Below are 24,212 nucleotides of genomic sequence, written 5' to 3'. Positions count from 1 at the left end.
ACTGGTCGTCAGAGAAATGCAAATCAAAACCAGAATGAGATACCATCTCACACCAGTCAGAATGGCTATTATTAAAACGTCAACAAATAACAGATGCTAGCGAGGTTGCAGAGAAAAGGGAACACTTATACACTGTTGATGGGAATGCAAATTAGTTCAACCAATGTGGAAAACAGTATGGCTATTCCTCAAAGAGCTAAAAGCAGAACTACCATTTAACCCAGCAATCCCATTACTGGGTATATACCCAGAGGAATAGAAATCACTCTACCATAAGGACACATGCGGCCAGGTACGGCAGCTCTCAGCTATAATCCCAGCACTTTGAGATCAGCCTGGGCAACATGGCCAATCCCTGTCTTTACCAAAAATACAAAAATTAGTCGGGTGTGGTGGTGCATGCCTGTGGTCCCAGCTACCAGGGAAGCTGAGATGGGATGATCACCTGAGCCTGGGGAGGTCAAAGCTGCAGTGAACCATGATTGTGCCACTGCACTCCAGCCTGGGCGACAGAATGACACCCTGCCTCAGAAAAAAAAAAGAGGATACAGCACACGTGCAGGTGTATGTTCATTGCAACACTATTCACAATAGCAAAGACATGGAATCAACCTAAATGCCCATCAGTGACAAACCAGATAAAGAAAATGTGGTATATACACACCATGGAATGTTATGCAGCCATAAAAAAAAACAACAAGATCGGCCAGGCGGGGTGGCTTACGCCTGTAATCCCAGCACTTTGGGAGACCGAGGTGGGTGGATCACGAGGTCAGGAGATCGAGACCGTCCTGGCTAACATGGTGAAACCCCGTCTCTACTAAAAAATACAAAAAATTAGCCGGGCTTGGTGGCACGCGCCTGTAGTCCCAGCTACTTGGGAGGCTGAGGCAGGAGAATGGCGTGAACCTGGGAGGCGGAGCTTGCAGTGAGCCCAGATCGCGCTACTGCACTCCAGCCTGGGCGACAAAGCTAGACTCTGTCTCAAAAAAAAAAAAAAACAACAAGATCATGTATTTTGTGGGAGCATGGATGGAGCTGGAGGCAATTATTCTTAGCTAACTAATGCAGGAACAGATAAACAAATACCACATGTTCTCACTTATAAGTGGGAGCTAAATTGATGAGCACTCATAAACACAAAGAAGGAAACAACAGAAACTGAGGTTTTCTTGAGGGTGGAGGGTGGGAGAAGTGGGAGGAGGGGAAAAAGGTAACTATTGGGTACTGGGCTTAATACCTGGCTGATGAAATAATCTGTACAACAAACCCTTGTGACACAAGTTTACCTGGTGTAACAAACCTTCACACCTGCCCATGAACCTAAAATAAAGGTTTTTAAAAAAAAAAAAAAAAAAAAGAATTGCTAATGTATACACCGGTAAGAAATAAGTTTACTAACTAGAGTACAGTATTTGTGTATAGTTCTTTTTGTCTTTAGCCTTTCCATATAAATTCAAAATCCTATTTTCCAAAGTTAAAATTACCAAGGTTAGTACTTTTCTTTCCTAACCTCTTCAGTGCAGTTGCATTGTTGTTGTTAAGTAGAGTTCATTTGTTACTGTTCGTATTCCATTTTTAGTTGCCCCCATCACTACCACATTTTCATTGAGAGGATGAATTTTTGCATTATATTAGGTAAGAGCGCTTTTTGCAATTGTTGTTAGGATACTCAAGTATGAGAAGAATAATTAATATGTATGTATGTATGTTGCATACCCCCAGAGTGATCCTTACAGCTGTAACATTGCCTAACTCGGTACTCACTCTAACCCCCTCCAGTGTGCTTTCCTGTGATATAGGCTAGCAAGCTAAACCTAGAATTCCCAGATTCCCTGAAGTAAAGATTTCATCTGTGACTTAGGTTCTGCTAAGCAAATGTGCCTATAGGAAACTTAGGTGAATTATAGAATGAAGGTAATTAATGTATACGGGAGACCAGCTCTTCTGGAAAAGCTGAGGTAGAGATTCTAGTATCTAGCCTCCAACATCACGGATGCTGAGCTGCAGGCAGTGACAGCAGTGGGATTACTGCTAGAATAGTCCCAAGGTATTCTCCATGGATCTGGCCTTTCTGCACATCTTGGACTATCTTTTCAAGGATATTCAAATAGCAAATAGCCTTGAGAACTGCAGATAAATCTCTATCTTTGGACAAGGAAGAAGAGGGGAAAAATGGGCTGGTCATCAGCAGCCTTATGTATAACATCATAGTTTCCTAATTTTGGGTTTCTCTCTTGAAATGCACCCACTGAATGTACAGGCATAGTTTGGTCCTCATTGCATATCCCTTGTAGCTTGTGGAACTGGCAAAAGATTTTGATCTGGCTTTTGCTATTATTAATACATTCCCTTGTCTCTGACCCACAAGTCTTGTTTTTTTGTAGGGTGCATACACACACGGCAAAAGGCTAGGTTGTTAGTTTGCAAGTAGGGTAAAAGCTGAGACCTTTAACAGTGTCTTAAAAAGTGAGTCATCCATATCTCCTGGACATGTTGTTTCCAGATGTGTAGTATCCCATCCTGGTTTCCTGACCCTCCCAGAAACTCTAATACCATCGAATGTCTTTTTTCTTAAATCAGCTTTAGTGGATTCCATTATCTGCAACTAACAGCTATCATAAATAGAGGCAAGAATCTTGACCACCCATTGATCTATGCTTTGGATTTGATGATAAAGACAGAAGACCCAATCATTGTATAGCTAAGAGATAAGTTCAAGGAAGCTTATAAATAAGAAAAAAAAACATAGATAAATTAGAAACTAGAAGGCAAGTTGCCCTTGAATAAAGTGCATGCAGAAGATGGGACAGAAAAACAACTCAGATTCATCAGAAATATTTATTTATTTATTTATTTATTTTGAGACAGGGTCTTGCTTTGTCACCCAGGCTGGAGGGCAGTGGCACCATCGTGGCTCAATGCAGCCTCAATCTCCAGGGCTTAGGTGATCCTCCCACTTTAGCCTCCCAAGTAGCTGAGACTACAGGCATGAGCCATCATGCCCAGCTAATTTTTTTGTCGAGGCAAAAGGGTTTCATATGTGACCTAGGTTCTGTTAAGCAAATGGCCATGTGCTTTCACATGCTTCAATCTTTATGGCAGGTGCCTGGTCCTATGGACATTTTAATTTCAGACTCCGGCTTAAAGACTTGGAGGCTACACTTCCAAAAGAAAAAGTAATATAATAATAGGTATGGCACCCACTCTGTGTAGCACTAGCTTCTAGAATTGGAGGGCTAGAAATTGATCTGGTGTCTATAGCAACTTATGAGGGATAGTCATGCCTAGGAAAATGTTCCCTGGGTAGATTAAAGGTTTAATGTGTAAGAACTGGTGTTTCTAGAGGAGACCTAGCAGAAGTGTGAAGGTAATACTATAAGAAAATAATTTTTAAAGTACCTTTTTTATACCTTTTCCTCAAACATTTCTTGAGGAGAGAATAGATGGGGTTGTTTTTTCAGGGAAAACAAGGATTTTACCAAGGAGAGAATATAATTGGAAGACTCAACTTCCCCCTCCCCACCTCAGCTCTCCTTGAGGATGGTGGAAACTGTTCTAGAAGAGATTCTGGCTCCAACCAACAGTGAAGTGAGCGGCTGCTCATAGCAAAGAAGGAAGTACATAATCCACACAGGATAGCATCATTGTAGACTAGATACAAACTCCCTCTTTCCAAAAATAGCAGTGGGGAAAATGACCTTGAAAGGAAGAAGCTGACAACTGAGTTGCAGAGTTCAATTCAAGAAAAGAATCTCAGAGAACTCGGTGGGTTCTTGTGTTTACAGTTTATTTAACGGAAAAGAGATTGGCCTATTGTGGTTTTGATGCCTGCTTTGCCCCGGGATGAGGAGGCTTCCAACATGTCACTTAGAAGAAAAGACAATGGTTTTCCCTGGTTTCTGACACCAGAGGGGCTTAGGCTTCTTGATCCACAGCAGAGTTTTCTGGGATTTCTTTTTTTAGAGAAAGAGGACTTGTTTGAGGGGTTACTGAGTTGACAGAGGAATGGTTTCCATAGATGGGAACAAAGCGGTTGTCAAAAGCTAGAGGAGTGTGTTCCGGGAGCTGGATGACAGGGCTGGAGGACAGCATCATCCTGTTTTCAGCTTCCATCTGAAGACCCAAGTTACCCATCCTGGGGTGAGTGCCCACCTCAGAAGTCAAATTCTCCCCTCTTAAAGGCATAGTCTGCCCTTCAGGGGTGACTGATATGTTTCTGGAGGGGATAGTCACCTTTTCACGGGCCACAGCCTTCCTTCTAGGGGCCACTGTATTCTGTCTAAGGGTCTCAGTCTGAAAATGGACAGGGGTCATAGTCGTTCCTCCAGGGCTCACAGACTGATGACTCACAGGGGTCACAGACTGATGACCCACAGGGGTCAGGGTCTTTTCCCCAGGGGTCACAGACTGATAACCCACAGAGGTCAAGGTCTTCTGTCCAGTGGTCACAGACTGATGACCCACAGGGGTCAGGGCCTTCTCTCCAGGGGTCATGGACTGATGACCCACAAAAGTCATGGTCGTTGCCCCAGTGATCTCAGTCTTCTCTCCTAGAGCTACAGTGTGCTTTCCAAGGGATACAGTTTCCTTTGTAGGGGTCACAGTTGTACCTCTAGGGGTTATAGTCATATTTTCACACTTTCTGTAGATCTCAGTGACCCCAGCCTCTCCTCCTGGGGGCAAAATCTTACTATCAGTGGTCCATGCAGTGGTCACAGCCAGCCTTTCAGGGTCAGTGCTTGAAGAATTCACAGCAGATGACAGCCAAAATTGTGGCAAAGAAGTTGAACTGAACTCTAGAGAAAATCAACAGAAAAGAATGAGATTCCTACCACTTCATTCTCATCCTATTAATTACTGGCAGAACTAGAACCAATCCAGGGCTGAAGTACCTGCTCCAAAAATTCAGAAGTGTAAGATTTCATACTATACCTACTTGAGGACATAGATGAAATCCCACCAGACCCCACCATGTTCACAGGTCCCAGACACCCACAGGCACTCAGTGGATTTGCTACATTTTCCATGAATGACCCCAGAAAGGAGCCCACCCATTCCTTGTGTTTAAGCCCTCACTTTGACATCTCTGATTGCACCATCAGCAAAACCTTGCCCTCAAGGCATAATTCTAAATAATTACTTAATGAATGCTCAAGGAGAAGCTTCTTATGTCTCTATGTTGTAGGAGGCACCAGGAACAAAGCCAGGGGCAAGAAGGCTAGAGACAGCATGCTGTGAACAATGGGACTGGGGCCCACCTAAAGACTTGACCTGACTGAGCTCCAGTCACATTACCCATAAAATGAAGATTATAAACCATCTGTAAGGATGCTTCACCTCTTGCATGCTAGCTTCCATTTCCTAATTGCCAGGGTAGCCTCTACTATCAAAAAGAGATATCAAAAGAAAACTAATTCCCTCAGCCCTTGCCCATGAGAGTAAGAGAAAGAGAGAAATAAATAACATATATTGAGTGCTAACTATGAGAATTTTCATTCCATAGCTCACTTAGTTCTTATAATAATGTCATGAGTATACAGATTATTCCCATTTTAGATAGAACAAAGGAAGCTCAAAGAGGTCAAATAAGGGCCAAGTATCCCAACAAAGACTGGAAAATATATTGGCCTGGCAAAGCTTTTTCTCTCCCCTCAGTGTCATGTTGCCTCACCATGGCATTTAGATCTAGCAGAAGTGACTCACCCAGTGCCTAGTTATGCAACTTCCAACCCCAGCTTCTAGGTCACAGCTACTTACCAGCCTGCACCAGGATATCATTCAATACGTAGACAAGGGGGAAAGGGCCAGTGCCACAGAAAGTGCCCCTGACGTCATCCATGTCCAATGTCCACACCATGGCCCCCCCAAAATGCTCTTGCCTTATAAACCATGCCTGTAAAAGTAACAATCAGTCAACCTGCTGTACTTGTCAGTCTCTAGATTGGGTACAATGGCAAAAAACTGAAGATAGTCCCTCAGGAAGCAATGTAGCCAGATGGTTAGGAGTGTAGCCTGCATTTGAATCTAGCTTTTACTGCTTATTAGCTATGGGATCTTGAAAAAGTTATGTAACCATTATGTATCTTAACTGCCTCATTTGTGAAAAAAAAAAAAGAGGATAATAACATGTCCAACATGTTTAGACCCAAAAGATTCTTACATGCACATACTACATACAATACGGATGAAGCGTGAAGACACTATGCTAAGTGAAATAAGCCAGGCACAAAATAAGAAACACTGTATGACTCCATTTATGTGTAGTACCTAGAGTAGTCAAATTCACAGAAACAGAAAATAGAATGGTGGTTGCCAGGGGATGGGGGAAGGAGGAAGTGGAAGTTACTGTTTAATGGGCACAGGGTTTCCATTCGAGAAGATGAAAAAGTTCTGGAGATGGATGGTGGTGATAATTACACAACAACATGAATGTGTTTAATGCAACTGAATTTCAGACTTTAAAATGGTTAAAATGGTAAATCTTATGTTTTATGTTACATAGGAATGCTACATAAGTTTTCCTAAAGAGTTCCTATGCATAAGGTATTTGGATCAATACCTGGCACATAGTGAATCTTCAATAAAAGTTGGCTACTAACCCTCTGGGTTCCCCACCTCACTAATCACCATTATTATCATATTAAACTGTAGATATTGCTCTACTGTTTAAAATTCATTTCCTTATCTCACAGTGATGCTATAAAATACAGTAGAGCACAAAATATTATATTCTTCTCACAGATGAGAAAATAAAGGCTTTCATCCACACTTTTTAAAACCTCCACTACAACTAAACGGCAGAGCTTAGATTCAAGTCCAGGTTTTATTATTACCTTGCCAGCACTCTCTGTCAAGTCTGATGGAAAAGACGGACTCTATCAGGTCCAAATAGCTGTCTGTGTGCCTTAGCCAAGTCAATTGGCTCCTTTCAGGAGCTGACTTTCCCCAAATGTAAAATAAGACGAAGGAGGAATCCAATCATTAAGTCTGAAACTGTGGAGTTTCTGAGACTTTTATGCTACTTACAAGCTAACAAATTAGTCTGCCAGTTTTGTGTGTATACACACACACACATGCACACACACACACATACTCACATACCCCAACACCCCAGACCTCTGGATCAGAGGACAGAACATTTATTACTCACAGAAAAAAACAAAACAAAATAGCCAGAATAGCACCTTGAGTCAGTTTCCATGTCCCAAGGACAATGTGATGAAGGTCAGATGTTCAATTCACCTGCATATGTAGTGGGGTCTGCGCTACAGAGAAGAACTCTGAAATTATGAGACTCAGAGCTTATATAGAATGGTTGACATATGTGGCCCTCCTCCCTTCCAGAGAGAGGAGAGAACCTGGAATGTAAACAAGTCCTCCCTGGGAAGAGGACTTTTACCATTATTGAAGGTAAGCAAATGGCTCTGGGGGAAAGAGGAAAGCAGCTCTCTATTTTTAGTAAAGCTTGTCTGCTTCCTTTGCCCAGAATCCTCAAACTGTGCAGGAACTCTGAGAAATCCAGGGTATAATTATCTCCCAACAATAATCCCCAAGGTCTCTTTTAACTCTGATATTCTATATCAAAATCCCTTAACCATCCCCACCCTGGCTTCATGTCCCCTCACCTAGTTCTGCAAGTTACAGTAACTGCACCTCAAAGCAAGACTACCCTCTGCTGCTCATCCCAGGGCCTCCCCCAACACAAGGGATCAATCCCCTCTCTGATGTCCTATGGGTCATAGACTTAATTCCATCCAATTGGGTAAATCCATTGAGTCATTAATCTTTCTTGTTTGTGTCTTCCCATTCCCAAACCACAGAGCAAGATCCCAGAGGGGAGCTGCCATGCTCTTTTATCTCTCTCCTCCCCAGCAGGCCTCACCCAGTGTTAATGCACAGAGGAGCTACACAGTGAATCTTCATGAGTGCCTTCCTCTCTGGTGCTTCCCACACAAACTTCCCCCGAAAAACAGCCGACACCTGCCATTTCTGCATCACCGTTAACAGAAGAACTGTGAATTCTCTCTACTTAAGTCTCAATATCCAAGCAGTTGCCACATTCCGACAATTTCTCACCTTTAAACTGCTGCTCCTTCCAACTACCCTAGTCCAGACCCTCATTATCTCATGCTTGGACACCTCTGTGTCCACCCCCAGAGCTCCCAAAATGCCAACTTAGCATTTGGAAAGATCATATGTGGAGGCATTCTAAAATAGTTTCCAAAGTTTTTCTAAGACCTACTGAATATTGAGGAGTGGAACCATGATTTCTACATGTATCCAGTCTCTCGGGTGATTCCAAAACAGAGGCGGTTTTAGGAACTACTGGAGCATGTCAGTTCTCTTTTAGTTCACTATAAAAACCTGCCAGATTCAACTTCATAAAATACCACTTACATGAAGGGAGGGTGGTGGTCATAGTTTGGCTCTAAAAGTTTGAAAATTAAAGGTCATCCACCTATGGAAACCTGATTTTGCCTTAAAATGTCCACAGGATGAAGACTGAACACTTTTACCAGCATTCAAGTTCCTTTATAAAAAGCCTCTGCTTCACCCAAATTCTTCTTTGAATCTGCTATAAGCTTTCTACACCACTGAGCCTTTCCCCAATGTCATAATCTTCTCCTACTCCTGCTCACTTCCCTCAGGAAGCCCTCCCAGACTTCCTCATTTCTGCTACGTGTCAGTAATATTTACAGAGCATTTACCATGATCTGCTTTGTGTTGGTATTTATCTGCTATGAAATTAGCCGGTCCAAATGGAAAGGAAGAGACCAAAAAGATCATTGAAAAGCTGTAAGAACTGAGAGAACTATTTATTCCCTCAGAATCTAGATTCTTTCTCTTCAGAATAGAGACTTGGAACAGATGGGATTATAAAGCCCCAGTTAGAACTAAAATGTAGGCATGCCTGAAACTCTCCTGGTCTAATCATCCTTACCTTTCACCCTCCACCCAATACACATGCATGCATTGTACAAATAAGGGCCCCATGGAAGCCAGTAGGAAACCATGTGCTGGAGCACGAAAGAACCAGGGTCTCACCTTGTAACTGAAGCTGATGGCATCGTCATAGCCAACCCACTCTTTCCCCTTGTTGGCATACGGGACATACTGATAATCAATCCAGTGCTTCTTCGCTCCCCAGACAAAGGAACAAATCTGCCAAGAGGACCACCAGGTTAGTTCTGGGAAGTGCCATGGAGATAAGCACCAGGAGACAGTTGTTCCTTGCCCAAGGATAAAGAATCCAAGAATCCCTAACCAGCGAATGAGAAGAAGGTAAACCAAAGAGAGAATGGAGAGGAAACTCACAAATGAGTTCCTCTCTATTTTGAATAAATTCCTACTGTTACCCGTTCCTCCCTCTACTGTCCATGATGGAAAAAAGGGAAACAAAGAGTGGATGACACCTTAAGAAACCAAGCCAGGGGTATAATGCCAGTACCAAAATAGTAAGAGTAACATACATGATCCTTGACCAAATCTGTATCTCATTCAAAGTGTTTTCATAAACAAGTCTCTCCTGTTCATTAGATCCCAGCACAGACTGCCCCATATAGGTAGTTCTCAAACTAGCATCTGAACTTCTAGTAGATTTAAAGTTCTTGAAGGCAGGGAGAACTAGGTTGCTACAAATAATTAAGCATTTGAGTGTCCACTGGGTGCCCAGCATTGTGCTAGAAACTATATGCTGCAAAAAAGTAGAGGTATGCAAGCTGTGCTGCAAAAGTTAATGTCTAAGTCATTCCTTTTTTCTTTTGGTGTTTTAAAGGGTCTGTCTATCAAAGCTTCTTTGCCCTTCAAGAACATTGTTTCAACTATGCCAGCACTCATAAAAATACTTCATTGGGTTAGCAGAAAAACACCCTCATCCATCCAGCGCAGAGCAGAGATTGGAGAGACTTGCAGCACCTCCACTACTGCCTAAAGTACTCACCCTGTCCCTCTGTACCTGCTGTCCTCTACCTGGGAAGTCCTTCCCGTCTAGTCATTCCTGTCCATCAGGATTTTCCTGTGCTTCAAACTCTGCTCAAACTCTACCTGCTCCATAAGACCTTTCCAGGTCACTACAGCCACACACTTATGTGGCTTGTACTGCCACCTCTGGTGGTTACATTCCCTTGGAAACATGTCTCTTTCCGCCACCCAATAGCAAGCTTGGTTGACATGAAGATGAAGAGGGTATAGCTGGAGTGGAGAGAAAGAACCTGTAGTAGATAATGTCTTGGAATTGCTTCAAAATCATCTAGTAGTAGGGAGGGAGGGAGTCAGCAGAGATGAGACAAAATTGGCCATGAATTATTAATGATTGAAGCTGAGTGAGTAGTATGTGGGGGAGGTACAGAGGCTATACTATTCTTTTAATTTTGCATATGTTTGAAATTATATATATTGCAAATATTAATGATTTTTATTTAGGCCATACAGAAAGTCAGGGTTTACCTGTATAGCATTTAAGATCCTTTTTTGGGGTGCAATGACACCCTTCCATCCAGATTCCACCAAGTCCTGCATCCCTTACGAAGGACTCAAATAACTTACCCCAAAGAAAAAGAAAATATCCCAGAGAGTGGATTTCCCTTGTACTAATAGACCACCTCTTTGCCCTGTCTACAGCTCTCACCCTTGCCATTGCCCCTTGTCCTGGCCTTTGCTCCAGCTGGGGGTGGGAGAGTCCTAACTGCTAGACAGAGACTGATATTCCCATCACCTCAAAATAAGCCAAGAAGCCTTCTTGCTTGGTGTACTTCCCTGGAGATGCTGGTCCGATCGCTCTGGCCTGCAACCCATTCTTAGAGGCTTTGAGGAGGCGAAAGGTACGTCCATAGGTGGGGATCCCCATGATGAGCTTCTCTGAGGGTGCCCCAAGCTTTCTCCAATAATTCATAGCATATGCCTGCAGGTAAGAAGAATCCAGACTCCCCCTTGTTACTAAGAGCCAATGGCCTGAGCTCAGGGGGGCAGATGTCTGGACCACCTGAGATCTTTCCTTTCCTTACCGAAGATTTGGGGTCTTCAGGCAGAGAGAACAGGGGGCTATTATGTCCTGTGAACCTTTCCCAACTTCCATGTAAGTCATAAGACAAGACATTGATGAAATCCAGGAGTCTGTAAGGGGCAGGAGGAAGAGATATAAAGACTGGGCTAGCCAGGTTTTCAAGTCAGAGCATCACAGCACTGTCTAGCTAACTAGCAGCTAGACATTGGTCACCAGAGCTTCCCTGCTCCTTCTGCCTGTGGGGCCTGCCCAGGCTGTGCTATCCACCTGCCACTGGAACAAACGGCTGGTTAGGAACAGCTGTGTATGAGGAGCTATGCATCCTGAGAGTATCTGTGGAGGTAGGCAGGAGTTAGATGAGAGAAAATACACTCAGGCCTGATATAAATGCTAACAGGCGTCTGCACAAATGGTCATGAGTAAAAGCAGTCTGTTCCATAGCTTGTCTTTCTACAATTCCAGGAGCCATTGAAATCCACCTCCTCTAGAAAGCTTTCATCATTACCAGGTCACAGGGATAAGGGTTTACACAGATTATCTAATTTAATTTTAATCTGGCTAATTCCCTAAGTAGTGTCACTATCTCCATTTCAAAGTTGAAGAAATTGAAACTCAGATGGGTTAACTAATTTGCCTAATGTTGCCCAGTTGGATGAAGGCAGGACTCCCTCAATCCTGTCTGGCTAAAAGATCAACACTAACACACTCCATGTCCCCTGCGTCTCTCACCCTCCTCCCACATTGAAACCATTCTCTAGCACACTCACACACAAGAACATCCCATTTCTCTTTTGGTCTGCATCTGCCTCAGTTTCCTCTTCTGTAAATACTTGATTCTCAAAATTCTAGAAAATATACCTAGAGATGACATGTCCAAAAAGATTTATGTGCTGCTCTTTGTCTAGCTTTTTAACTTTTGCATGAAGAACTGCTCTGAACACTGGGTGTGACTGGGCATTCCTATTTTTGTTTTTGTGACAGTGATTATTAATTCATCCATCTCTGATGCCAGCATCCGCTGCATAGTGTATGTCTACAGATATACTCTAGGTAGAAAGAGGACAGGCCCCTGGGAATCTCTCCTTGTGAGACCCAGCAATAGGCTGTGCAGAAGACTCTACCCGTGCTAACATTGTTGTGGGCAGATATTACATCACCTCCCTCTGAGGTCTAAAGAAACCCTCAGGGTATAATGGAGCTAGCCCTTGTCCCCACCCATGCTCCTCAGTCCAGCCCCAAACTTGCACTGACGTCAGGGCAGGCGCATGGTGAGCTCAAAAACAGTGCTTGGGAAGCTCTGGAGTTCTGAGCTCAAGACATCTGCTTCCCTCCAATGTCCTGCCCAACCAAGGCAATATCCACTCACCTTCCTAGAAAGCGGACATCATAGGATGTTTGGATGATGTGTGGGACCCCAGAAACGGCAGCAGACAGCAGCAGCCTTGGGCGCATGGTGAGCAGTGCCTCCTTCCGGAAGGCAAACAGGAGCTCCTAGGAGGAAAGACAGAAAGACACAGAGAACTGGACAAACAGAAAGGTGGGGCCTGGGGGGAGTGTCATCCAAGAAGCATTTACTGAGCTCCTGAGCCAGGCTCTGGGACACGAAGGTGAGTTGGACATGGGCCATGCCACAGGCTCATGAGACAGGCAGATGAGGGCTGATGTGGTGAATGATTTAATCATGGGGTGGCGAGCAGGCTCAGGAGCACAGAATTCAGACAGACCAGACAGACACTGCCTGAGGGAGTGCAGGGAGCTGCAGAGAGAAGGCATCCCTTAGGCTGGAGGACTGGAGCAAGCCCCAGGTGCAGAGAAAAGAGCAACCTCAGGGAGTTACAGGTATTACCCTCCAGAGGTTCACAGTAAAAGAACATTCTGTCACCCTCTTCTGCCCCTGGACCTGGACTTATGCTCCTCTCCTACCATAAGCCCAGATATATAAAAGTAGAATCATTTCTGGATTCTGGCGCTTCTAGACCAGACTTACTTCAATTAAGAAGAGAAAAGTCCACCGGTCATGCATGGGGCTGCCTCTTAGTCCAGGATATAAGAAGAAAAGGTCAAGACCATCAAAGTCATGTGTCCTCAGAAGGGATATAACTGAAGCGATAAACTTTTCACGGTTGGCAAAAGTGGACAACATAGTGGTGAATCTGCAGGGAGACCAGGGGTAAGGCAAAGAACTCTATCCACAGAATCACAACCTCCTACAAGGCCCCTTGCAAGCTTGGTGCCCTGTGGTGGGCCTGGCAGATGTGGCTGGAGGAAAGGAAGGCAGATCTCCAAAACTCTCCCACCTTCTTACATGCTTCTCCCAGCACCAGGAGCTCAATACCCAGGAGTAGGGAATTCAGGCAGCTAAAAGATATTGAAAATCATGTACCGCCCCGAGGCCAGATGGCACAGGGAATAACAGGCACAGAACCAAGCATGCAGCCTGGGGTGTGGAGAAATGGCTCAGTCCAGCTCTGCCCCCAAAACATGGTATGCCCACTGGCAAGGCACCGCCCCTCTCTGTGCTGTCTCCTCATAGGTAACTACTCAATTCCCACAACCTGTCCTAGCACTGACATTTTCTATCTGAGTGGATTAGGGGAGAGAACGTGAGTCAAGGGCCAGCATGTCCAGAAACATCTATGAGTTAATCTGGGCCTGGGCTGTATAACTTGGCACAAGAGGCCTGTGCTCTGATAAGGGGCTCCTGATCCTGTGTTCTTTTGTTCGTTGTTTGTTTGATATTTTTCTATTTTACTTGTTTTCTCCTCCGTAGTGATGACACTTTGGAAAAATTCTAACTTATTGGACCTGAACTTTAAGCAACTCTGGGGTAGTCCTGAGATGAGCCATGATTAGAAAATTAACCAGACTCATAAATAGACCTGGGTTCCATGGTCAGTTTGCCACCTCCTTGCTGGGCAATCTCTGAGGAATACCTGTGACAAATATGGCAAGTTCCTTAATACCTGTGACTTGTGCTTTCTGCTCTACCAATTTTGAATACAATCACTTTGTAAAGCTTCCTCCAAGTGTTCACGGGATAATGCGTGTACAGCCCTAGCCCAGCATCTGGAGCACAGGGAGTGTTCAGAGATGGGAAGAGGTGAATCCTGGGCTGGGCAGAGCTAGTTCTCACCCCCCTGCCCTGAATCTTTCCTCCATCTTGTAAAGTGCATCCTCACACACTCCCAGCCCACCAGACCTCCCTCTCGTGCATCTCATGCCTTTAAGGCAACAAGGCAAGCACGGCCTCTAACCCAGCCTCAGCCATGAAATAGGGGAGATGTTTCTTCAGAAAATATGAAGGCAGTTTGTCTTCTCCACGTTGCCTCATGGAGATTGAAGTGCTAACAAGAGCAGCTGCTACATACTGAACATGTACTATGTGCTGGCACTAAGCTTAGCATTTTGTTATTTCCTTTCCTCTGATCCAACCCTTTGAGGTTGATATCCCTGGATCCACTAATAAAGTGAAGAAACCCATGAGATTTGGAAGTTATTCTCATTCTGCACCTGATTCCTCCCCTTGGAGACAAAACCCTTGCCTCTTATGAAAGGTTGAGGAAACAATTATGAGTGCCTCATTTTGTCTCTAATTTTCCCCCAGCCCCTTTCTCACCACCTGCTAGAACTTCCTTGTCTCCCCTGACCCACCATGGAGAAGAGGCCAGGATGTCCCTTGAGTGCAGGGGTCTAAGATTCATGAGTTGGGGAAGTGCTTGCGCTAGCTTTGCTGTCCCCATGGCCAAGCTGCCTTCCCCTTCTGTCTTCACATCTAGCCAGCCTGTTCCACCCTCCCAGGGAAAAGAGAATAACAGCAAAGTCTCACCTTGAGGTGCCAAAGTTCCACCCGCCAATGGACAGTAGTGTTTTCAGCTCTCTGTTCCTATGATGTGGGAGAGAAGGTTGATGAGCTGGGTCCTTCACTCCGGTGGGCAGCTGCTGCCACATTCTTTTGTTTTGCTCATTGGAAGAAAACAGGAACCAGGAGAGATGGGAGGTAAGGAAAGTAAAAGGGGGAAGCTGATAGAAGGAGAGAGATGATGAGCACAGGAGAGAGGAGGAAAGACAGAGAGAATAATCAACCCAAAGGCCATCACAGCCCAACAACTCCAAGGCTGCACAAAGTCTGCCAAACTCGCACATGTCCCCATGATGCTTCCAAAAAAAGAGTAGTCTAAAATGTTTCTCTTTTTCCTATTCAACAAATATTTATTGAGCAATGTCTATGTGCCATTTACTGCTTTAGGCACTTTAGAACAAAGAACAACACAGATAAGCTCCCCACTTTCAGGGAGCTTATAATCTAGTGGCATAGAACTTTTACTCTGCCCATCTATAACCATTAATGCAGTAACAAGCCTTCCCTTGGGCACGGAGAGATCCCAGGAGTTCTGGAGAGGGGAAAATGAAAGCAAACACTTACTGAGCACCAACTCTGTGTGAGACACTGACCTAGCCACTGAGGATACAACGACACAGCAGACACTGCCCCTTCCCCGGAGTAGCTCACCGGTAACAAACGGTAATAAAAACATGAGCATTTGTTGAGCATTTGGGATGTGTAGGCCCACTTTAACAGCATTAGTAACTAAAATCCTCACAACTAGGTTCAAAGGCTGAGTTGGGTTTTGCCAGGCAGAGAAGAGAGAGAAGCACATTCCAGGCAGAGGCAATAGCAACTACAAAAGTAAGGAGGCAGGAAAGAGCTCAAGGTGTCTGTGACAAGGAGTTCTCAAGTTGGGGGTGCTCTGAACCCCTATTTGAGAGGAAGCTAGGACTGGAAGAAATAGAAGAAAGTTGAAGAGTAACAGGAGAAATAGACTGTTATCTTATACCTGTGAAATCTGAAAATACAACCCCCACATCCAATATGAACACACCTCTCCTTTAGTTTGTTGAACTCTGGGTAGAGAATTTTCTCATCCTGGAGATCCTTAGCAACAATCTGATTGTTGTTCATTGAGGCAAAGGCAAATATCAGGTGGGTGCAGAGAAAGGGGTCCAGGTCACGGGGCAAGATCGAGGCGGGGCCTGGCCGACTGTGTGCCCAGTTGGTGAAATAACACACCAGTTTATGGGCAGCACCTGGTAAGGGAGAGCACACATTAGTTGGCAGAAACCAAGGGAGGGGACGGAGCTCAGCTTCCAGAAAGCAATGTGAATGCAGCCCAAGAGACCAGGCCACATTTTCACATCCTCTCTCCCCGGTCCTGAAGTACACCTCAGAACTACATTGAGGTTCTATTCCTCCCCCACTGCTGAGGTCTCAGGAAGAAAAGAATGCCTTGTGAAATCCTGGTCAGAACAGATTCTCAAGTCTGGACCAAGGCACACAGTCAGCGACACAAACAGCAGGTGACCAAAAATCCTCTGAGAAACTGTGTTGGATCAATAATCCCTGTCAGAGGAGCCAGGGCAAGGCGGGCTGCAGGGGACACTCAATGTGGAGGACTTCTCAGCCAGAGACTCTTCCTGGCTCTGGAAGGGAAAACACAGTTTCCTTACCATCGTGGTGTTTCAGCACAAGAACCAGCCCTGCGGGAAACAAAGGGAGAAGTCACACAGAGATTCATACCCTCACCAGAGTGGTATGCCACAGCACACCCTCTGATTAGCAAGAGTGCCCACCAACACAGCACCTTATGCAGATGCAGACACACAAATGGGGACACACACAGCATTCACTCATTTCCTAGTCTCTAAAGTTGGACCAGTGGAGCTAGATGTAAGTTCCTTTTCTTTCTGATAAACATGTGTATATGCTCATGCTTTGCCCAGGGACAACGACGAGTGTCAGAAGTCCCAGAAAAAGCTCAAGGCCAGTGGTTCTCAACCCTGGCTGCAAATTAAGAAGTACTGATATCCTGGCTGGTCATGCAGAGATTCTGACAGAACTGGTTCAAGGTGGAACTCAGGCATTTAACATTTCTAATGTGCCACCAGGTTTGAGAACCACTGCTCTGACCACTTCTCCCTGGGTCCCTCTGACCTCTGACCGTTAACTATGGCCCATCCCATCTCTACCTAATCTAGGCTCCCTGAGTCTCAGGCTGCTCTCTCAGGCACCAGAGAGATGACAAACTCATAAAGCCTGGCACCTCCTGGACTGAGTGACACTGCTGGGACCTGCCACACTCACCAACCCACAGCAACAGCTTCCACATCTCAATGGTCTGATAACTGTGAGGCCAGAGATGGAGCCCTTTATAGGAGCTTCCCTGTGGATAGCGCTGGGACAGCCCAGCTACACATAAACACACACACACACACACACACACACACACACACACACACACCAGTGCCAGGATCAGTAATTTATGAGAGTCACAGTGACCCCAGAACCACCTGTCCTCCCTCTCCTACAAAGCAACAGCACCAGGTTGGCACTGAATACCAGGAAGAGGATCTTCCTGGTATTCAGTACCACAGGGACTGAATATGGGGGAGAAACCCCATATGGTAGCAGCAATTCTATTATTAAAAGATTATTGGCTAGGAAGCAGCATAATTTTTTTTAAAAAGTTAAAACCGTAGCTTTGGATTTAGGCTTTGAATCCAAGGTTTGAATTCAAAGTTTGAATCTCAGTGTCACCACTTAGAAGTTTTGTAATCTTGCACAAATTACCTGCCTCTGTGAGCTTCAATTTCCATGCTTGTAAAATGGAGATGACGGCTCAGACTTACCTCATAGAGCTTTATAGAGATCAAAGAGATAATGGGTCAAAAATTGTTAGTTTTGTGCTCGCATATAATAAGGGCTCAGTGAATGGTAGCTATTATTAGGGATGTCAAAAGGGTTGCCCAGCAGAGCAGAGTTCTCAAACTCAAATGACGCTTGCCAGGCAGGTAATGTAAATGGATGGCATAGATGCAATAAAACAGCTCTCTCTATTTTACTAGAAAAGTAACAGTTCATGCCCAATGATGTACATCAACTGACATGAAGCCTCTTGGTCAGGAGACAACAGAGATCAGTATAAAGAGGGACAGCACTCTGAGCAGCTGCTAATGGTTTCCCTGCAGGGAAACAGACCCAGTGTTGCTGGATCCTTCAGTTTCTCAGGCGAAGGCAAAACCTGAATTTTTATGAGTCAACAATATTTGAGTCAGTATATGAGCCAATTGTGAGGATGTGTCATGAACCTCAAGAATATGATGGATACAATTCTGGACATCTAAGAGCCAGTTTTTAAAATATGCAACAACAGGAGTATGAAAGATTAAAAAAAAATACCGTTTTTATTACCAGACTGCAAGCCAGATGCTTTTATGATTCATCAGTTTTCTTTCTCCGCTACAGAGGGTCTTGGACCCTATGCCCACCTTCACAGAGACTGATGCTACTCAGGTATTAACCAGATGTCAATATAATCCACAACACAGGGAAATAATGACTAGTGGTCAAATTCATATAACATCTATCCTTCATTTCCAGTATGAAGAAACCAGGAAAGTCATTGTTTTAAATCAGCAGTTTGCTTAGATATGACGGAATAAAAGCAACAAATTGCATAGAATGTTTGGAGTATTTCACTGAAACTCTGGGAAAGCCTGATGGAATACCCCACCCAACCCAGACTATGCCTCCTTTTCTTCATCCATCTTTGCCTTTCTTTATGTATTCAACAAATAATTACTGAGCATGTGCCATGCCCTGCTCGGCACTTGAAACAGTTTCTGCTTTCAAGGAGCTTATGATTTAGTGAACAGATTGATCATATCCCTAGAGCTAGAGTATGTGTCTCTTTCTTGGAGAAGTAGCATGATGAGTGCAGTGAGGAAAACATGAGTTTTGTTGCCAAAATGATTTCAGATCCAATTCCCACTCTGTACCATCACTGAGGCAACTTGGGTCCCACTTGCATGCTCAATGCCACCATCCATTCCTTGGACTAATATTAACCTGAATTAGGAGATAATTAGGCCTCCTGAGACCAACACCAGATCATGCTTGGCAATAACTTTTACCATTGGTTAGACCACCCCTGGTACATTTTCTGACTACAATGACCATGCTCTTGTTCCCCCATTCCTAGCCCTTGTGCCCTCATTCTTGTAACAGGGTCTGGTCCCTGCTTTGACTTCTTTTCCTGTTCTACAAACTGCTGGCACCACAGTTGGTTCCTAGGGCCTGGGTCTTCTGACTCTGTCTGCTAGGTTCCTCATATCCTACAGCCTAAAGGCCTCCTGTCTTTTAAGACCTCTTTGACGTGGAATGCCTACCTTCCTCCACTTCTGAGCCTCCTCCCACAGTATCCCCTGCCCCTCAAGATTTCACATCAGAGATTGCCCACTAGGCTGTGACCTTCCACCGAAACTCCTAATAGGGGCACTAGCGGCTAATGCTGTACCTAACACAGAAGACAAATTGGCCTGCCAATTTGAACTTAATTCATCTGCACCTGAGTCATCCTCTGGATTCCTATTCTGCTGCATTGAGCATGGCTAGATCTCAGACCTGACCCCTCTGTGCCTTGCAAAAATGACTGATGATGCTCAAAATGCCAAGATATAACAATGGATGCCCAGGAATGACCTCTGCATAATGCAGGGATGACCGTGCCAAAGAGCTAGCAACTATGCCTCTATATGTTCAGCGGATGATGAATAGTAAAATGCTGAATGGGGATTATGTTGAAAATCAGTGTGTCATGTCGCTCTGTGTGTTCTCAATCCTTTTCCTTCAGTTCTTGCTGTCAAAAAAAAAAAAATTACAACCATTGCTTTTTATCTTTACCCAACCACCCGGATACTTAGACAATATCCCTCCCTAGTGCTTAGCCTGTACTCATGAAGTTAGAAATGACTATTTGCAAATGTCCTTTACTGAGTAACTGAAGAAATCCCTGCAGCAGTGTGACACCTCTCACATTTTACAACAATTATCAAGATGAAGGCAAGATCAAAGATGTGAAGTGCTTTGGTTTTAACAGAGCATTTGGCCAAATACTTCATGATACCTATGTGAATGAATTAGAGAAGTATGACTTAAACAAAATCAGTTGGTTGAATAATAAAAAAAAAAATCCAAAGAATATTGACTACAGATCACTGTAAACTTGAAGGGAAGACTCTTTTCTAGTCAGTTACCACATCTTTAAAGTGAAGGGAGTGTTCCAATATTTGGTGTAAAAGATGATTTTTGGATGTGCATGAGGGATTTTTAAAAATATTTAATGTGTTTATTTTAATGTATAGTAGGAAAATGAATATTAGCATATAAACCTATACTTTCATGGATCTTATTTAAGTTTAAAAATTGAGGAAATTCAAAAAAGAATATTTGTAATAAAATAGTAAAGGTAGTGCTATTTGTTTAATGTCTTTAGAGGTCATTAGCCAATATCGCAATCCTAAATATAAAATCTTGTAACCTAGCAATTTCACTTCTAGAAATGTATCATGCCCAAGTACCCAAAGAAACAATGTTCATTGCAGCTTTATTTGTAACAGCAAAATACCAAAAACAAAACAAAAATCCTAACTGATTAAATGACATCGTTAGGAGATGGCTAAAGGTGTTATTGCACATCCATGCAATGGCCTTTTTCCTTCTAAGCCAGTGATTCTCAACTGGGCACAATTTTGCCCAATCTAGCAATGTCTGAAGATACTTTGGTTGTCACAACAGTGGAAGAAGGTATGCCATAGTACCTAATGGGTAGAAGCCAGGGATGCTGCTAACCCTCCTTCGATGCACAAGACAGCCCTCCACAATGAAGTATATTCAGTGCAGAGGGTCCTTGACTTATGATGCGATTACATCTCGATAAACCCATTGTAAGTTGAAAATATTAATGTCTCTGAGAACCCATGGACACAGGGAGGGGAACATCACAAACTGGGGCCTGTCGGCAGGTTGGGGGCAAGGGGAGGGAGAGCATTAGGACAAATACCTAATGCATGTGGGGCTTAAAACCTAGATGACAGGTTGACAGGTGCAGCAAACCACCATGGCACATGTATATCTATACATCATACCTGCATGTTCTGTACATGTATCCCAGAACTTAAAGTAAAATAAAAAATATTAATGTTTTCAACTAACCACTATTTTATCAGGATGTAACTCCATCATAAGTTGATGAACAAACTGACAACACTTTTTTTGTTGTTGTTGTTTTGTTTGTTTTTGTTTTTGTTTTTTTTTTGCATTGTTGTAGAGTTGAAAAATCGTAGGTTGAACCATCAGAAGTCAGGGACCGCCTGTACTGATAATTTAATAGTGCCAAGGGTGAGAGACACTGGTTTAAGCAGAATTGCTTTTTTGTGGTCGTCAGTTCTTATTCTTTTCATTCCAACAGAAGTTTGACAGTGTGTTACTACTTAAACCCTTATAACACTAGATTTAAAAATTAAACTGTTTCATCTATTACAAAGCAAGCTTTTTTAGTGAAGGATTCATGATTGATCCACCTTTGTTGCCCCAGATCCAATGGTTAAATGGTCTGTCTTTGGAATGAATGAGCTGAGAAAAAGCATAGCCAAAGAGGTGGGCACACCCCAGCTTAGAAACAGGCAGATTTGGGTTACTAATTGAGAAACTTTGGACAACATATTTGAAAAGTAGCAATAATGACACTTTTCTTGAAAGGTTTTAAAAAATAGAGATTATAAATGTAAACTGTCTGATTCATGGTAGGCACTCATAGCAGTGACTGTTGTTATTGCTGCTAATGGTTATTATCATTGGCAGTGAGATCAATAACTAACAACATTGAACTAATTGCTCAACAGGTTTAACTAATAGATCCTTAAGGTCCTTTCCTACTCTAACATTCTGTGGCATAGTCCTGAAAGCAATTCATTCATTCATTCATTTTTCTAACTTATTCAACAAATACTTACTTTCTACTCTAATGGAGCAAGCAAAAACTAAAATCACAAAAATTTAAAATATAAGCACGTAACTTAGATGTTAGAGACTCCCTGCTCCTCAGTGGTCTGATTACACTCTGCCTGTAATCCCAGCCCCACCCCTTGTGTCAGCCCAAAGTGTCCCCGATAATCCAGCAAATTCTCAAGAATTCCTCCTTATGTTCTTCTCTACTTCTGTGCTCCTGCATCCTTGGGTATAGACTGTTTTTCTACAAAGCTTCCTGGTGCATGACTTAACCTTTTTACTGGACTCTATAAGAAATCCTTACACATGAAGTTCTTGGTAGTTTTTACTAAAAACATAGGGGTGAGGGGTGCCTGTGAAGTGTCACATCCCCTAATGCAAAGACTTCACCAACTCCTGGCCCCTCTCAGCTATCCCAGTGTTCTCTCCCATTCCAGAGTCCCTGAAAAACTCCTCCCTTGCTACAGTTTAGTTCTAACCAGACCCCAAAATGCTTGGGTTTTCACTATCTATACCCAAGACAGATGTTAGGGTACTTTCTCTAATAAATCCAAAGAGGAATTCCAATAGCAACTGTTACTATAGTTACCTTTTCCTATTTACTTATATTTTGTATAAGTATGATTAAGAAAACATGCAGGATGTACTGTTTGGGAAGAACATGGTTTAGAAACTTCTTTACCATGGAAGGTATCCGGGCAGGAAAGGGAAACAATCAAAAGGATATTCTAGGAAGATGCTTATAGACAAGTAAAAGAAGGAATGGAGCAGAGACCCACTGGATGGCAGGAAGGGGGCAGGGTGCCAAACCATCTTGAGTTTATCTTTTCCCACCTTCCCAGTGCTGTGCCCTTGCTCATGGTGACTGATTCCCAATTCAAAAAGGTGCAGCTCTACGGTGGCTGTCCTCTGTATGCTGGAGATAATGGTAGGAATAGATGCAAGGGAATCAGTTCCCTGATCAATCAGATAGAAGCTAGGCAGTGACCACAATAAACCCCATAAGAAAGAAATGATAGTCATGGGCCAGACGCAGGGCTCACACCTGTAATCCCAGCACTTTGGGAGGACGAGGTGAAAGGACCACTTGAGCCCAGGAGTTCAAGATCAGCCTGAACAACATAGAGAGACCCTCGTCTCTACAAAGAGTTTTTTAAAAAATTAGCTGGGTATGTTGGCACATGTCTGTGGTCCCAACTGTTTGGGAGGCTGAGGTGGGAGAATCACTTGAGCCCAGCAGTTCAAGGCTGCAGTGAGCTGTGATTGTGCCACTGCATTCCAGGCTGGGTGACAGGGCAAGATTCTGTCTCAAATAAATAAGTTAATTAAACTAAATATAAAGAAATGATAATCATGGTGTTTTGACCTATAAGAATTTGTAATGATGACTAATTGATGGTAAGGTCCCAAGAAATGAAATAAATGAGCAGCCTACTAAGGTGCAGCTAGACATAGATAGGTGGAAAATTTCTAGGTCTACAAGACAGAAACCTAACCCAGATTACTATAGAAGGGATTCATAGCTTTTTACCCAGTTCCCAGATCTAAGCTAGTTCACAGTCCTGGAGCCACTTAACTATGAGGAAGCTGGGTCCTTCTGAGAAGGGATCCTGCAATGTAGCCATAGGTATGCATTCTGAATTTTCACTCAAGCTTTCCCCAGAGATAGTGTGGGCTGCATGACTTCACACTGGGAAAAAGAAATGCCTAGACTATGCAGGGGCATTAGATACTGTCTCTAAATTTACACTGATTCTCAGAGACTGGAAACACCAATGTGCCTAACATGTCACCGGGGGCTTATAAATTTCAAAGGGTAAATGAAGTCTTGGCCTGAGTCCATCTAAGCAGCATTACCACGGACTTATTATGTGATTCTTCCCAAGTCCCAGAATGTATACTGGGAATAGATATCAGTAACAAGCAGAGTCCTTACGTTATTTCCCTGGCCTCTGGTAGGAGGACTGTTATGGCAGGAAGAGTCAGGCAGAAACCTCTGGAGTTGCATATATGTATGCGTGTGTGTGTTGTGTGTGTTTTAAACTTTATAGTTTAAAAAAATAGTAAAACAAAACAACACTACTACGTCCCTAGAGGAATTGCAGAAATAATGCTACCATCAAAAACTTGAGAAATGCAGAGTGATGATTCTTACCACATCATCCCTTAATTCACCTAATTGGCTGGTGTGAAAACCAGACAAATTCTGAAGAATTACAGTTGATAATCAGGTTGTGCTGCCAATCACAACTACAATTCCAGATGTGCTGTTCTTTAATGGAGCAAAATGACATAGCCCCTTGCACTTGACATACAGCTACTGACCTGCTTTATCTTCCATTCCAATCATTAAGGAATTTGGGG

At 43.5% G+C, this 24,212-nt stretch overlaps 2 protein-coding genes across 2 annotated transcripts in view; both read right to left on the bottom strand.

Annotated features, from left to right (window-relative positions):
- Positions 1–3,773: 3,773 nt before the first annotated feature.
- OVGP1 (oviductal glycoprotein 1) lies at positions 3,774–16,534 on the bottom strand. Its single transcript, XM_054466636.2, has 10 exons — positions 16,511–16,534; positions 15,886–16,090; positions 14,832–14,888; positions 12,993–13,158; positions 12,372–12,496; positions 11,007–11,115; positions 10,718–10,903; positions 9,049–9,165; positions 5,761–5,896; positions 3,774–4,799 (listed from the first exon to the last, which is right to left on the bottom strand). Exons 2-10 carry the CDS (start codon positions 15,963–15,965, stop codon positions 3,919–3,921), a joined length of 1,857 nt encoding a protein of 618 aa, XP_054322611.1. The 5' UTR covers positions 15,966–16,090; positions 16,511–16,534; the 3' UTR covers positions 3,774–3,918.
- The window catches only part of WDR77 (WD repeat domain 77), a 22,609-nt gene continuing 14,383 nt past the window's right edge, over positions 15,987–24,212 (bottom strand). Inside the window, exons 11-12 of the mRNA XM_063652098.1 lie at positions 16,511–16,540; positions 15,987–16,090 (exon numbers count right to left, since the gene is read on the bottom strand). The gene's annotated coding sequence lies outside the window, so the exon portion shown is untranslated. The remainder of the gene's footprint in view (positions 16,091–16,510; positions 16,541–24,212) is intronic.

The sequence above is a fragment of the Pongo pygmaeus genome, chromosome 1 (genome assembly GCF_028885625.2).
Source record: "Pongo pygmaeus isolate AG05252 chromosome 1, NHGRI_mPonPyg2-v2.0_pri, whole genome shotgun sequence".
Lineage (NCBI taxonomy): Eukaryota > Metazoa > Chordata > Mammalia > Primates > Hominidae > Pongo > Pongo pygmaeus.
This window is presented reverse-complemented; position numbering and strand designations above follow the sequence as displayed.

Excerpts from the sequence above, each read along its gene's own strand:
- OVGP1 (XM_054466636.2), bottom strand. The coding sequence starts at position 15,965 with ATGAACAACAATCAGATTGTTGCTAAGGATCTCCAGGATGAGAAAATT. Across the intron at positions 14,889-15,885 it reads TTCAACAAACTAAAGGAGAG|GAACAGAGAGCTGAAAACAC; the intron begins GTGTGTTCATAT and ends CCCACATCATAG. Across the intron at positions 5,897-9,048 it reads CCATCAGCTTCAGTTACAAG|GCATGGTTTATAAGGCAAGA; the intron begins GTGAGACCCTGG and ends TTACTTTTACAG.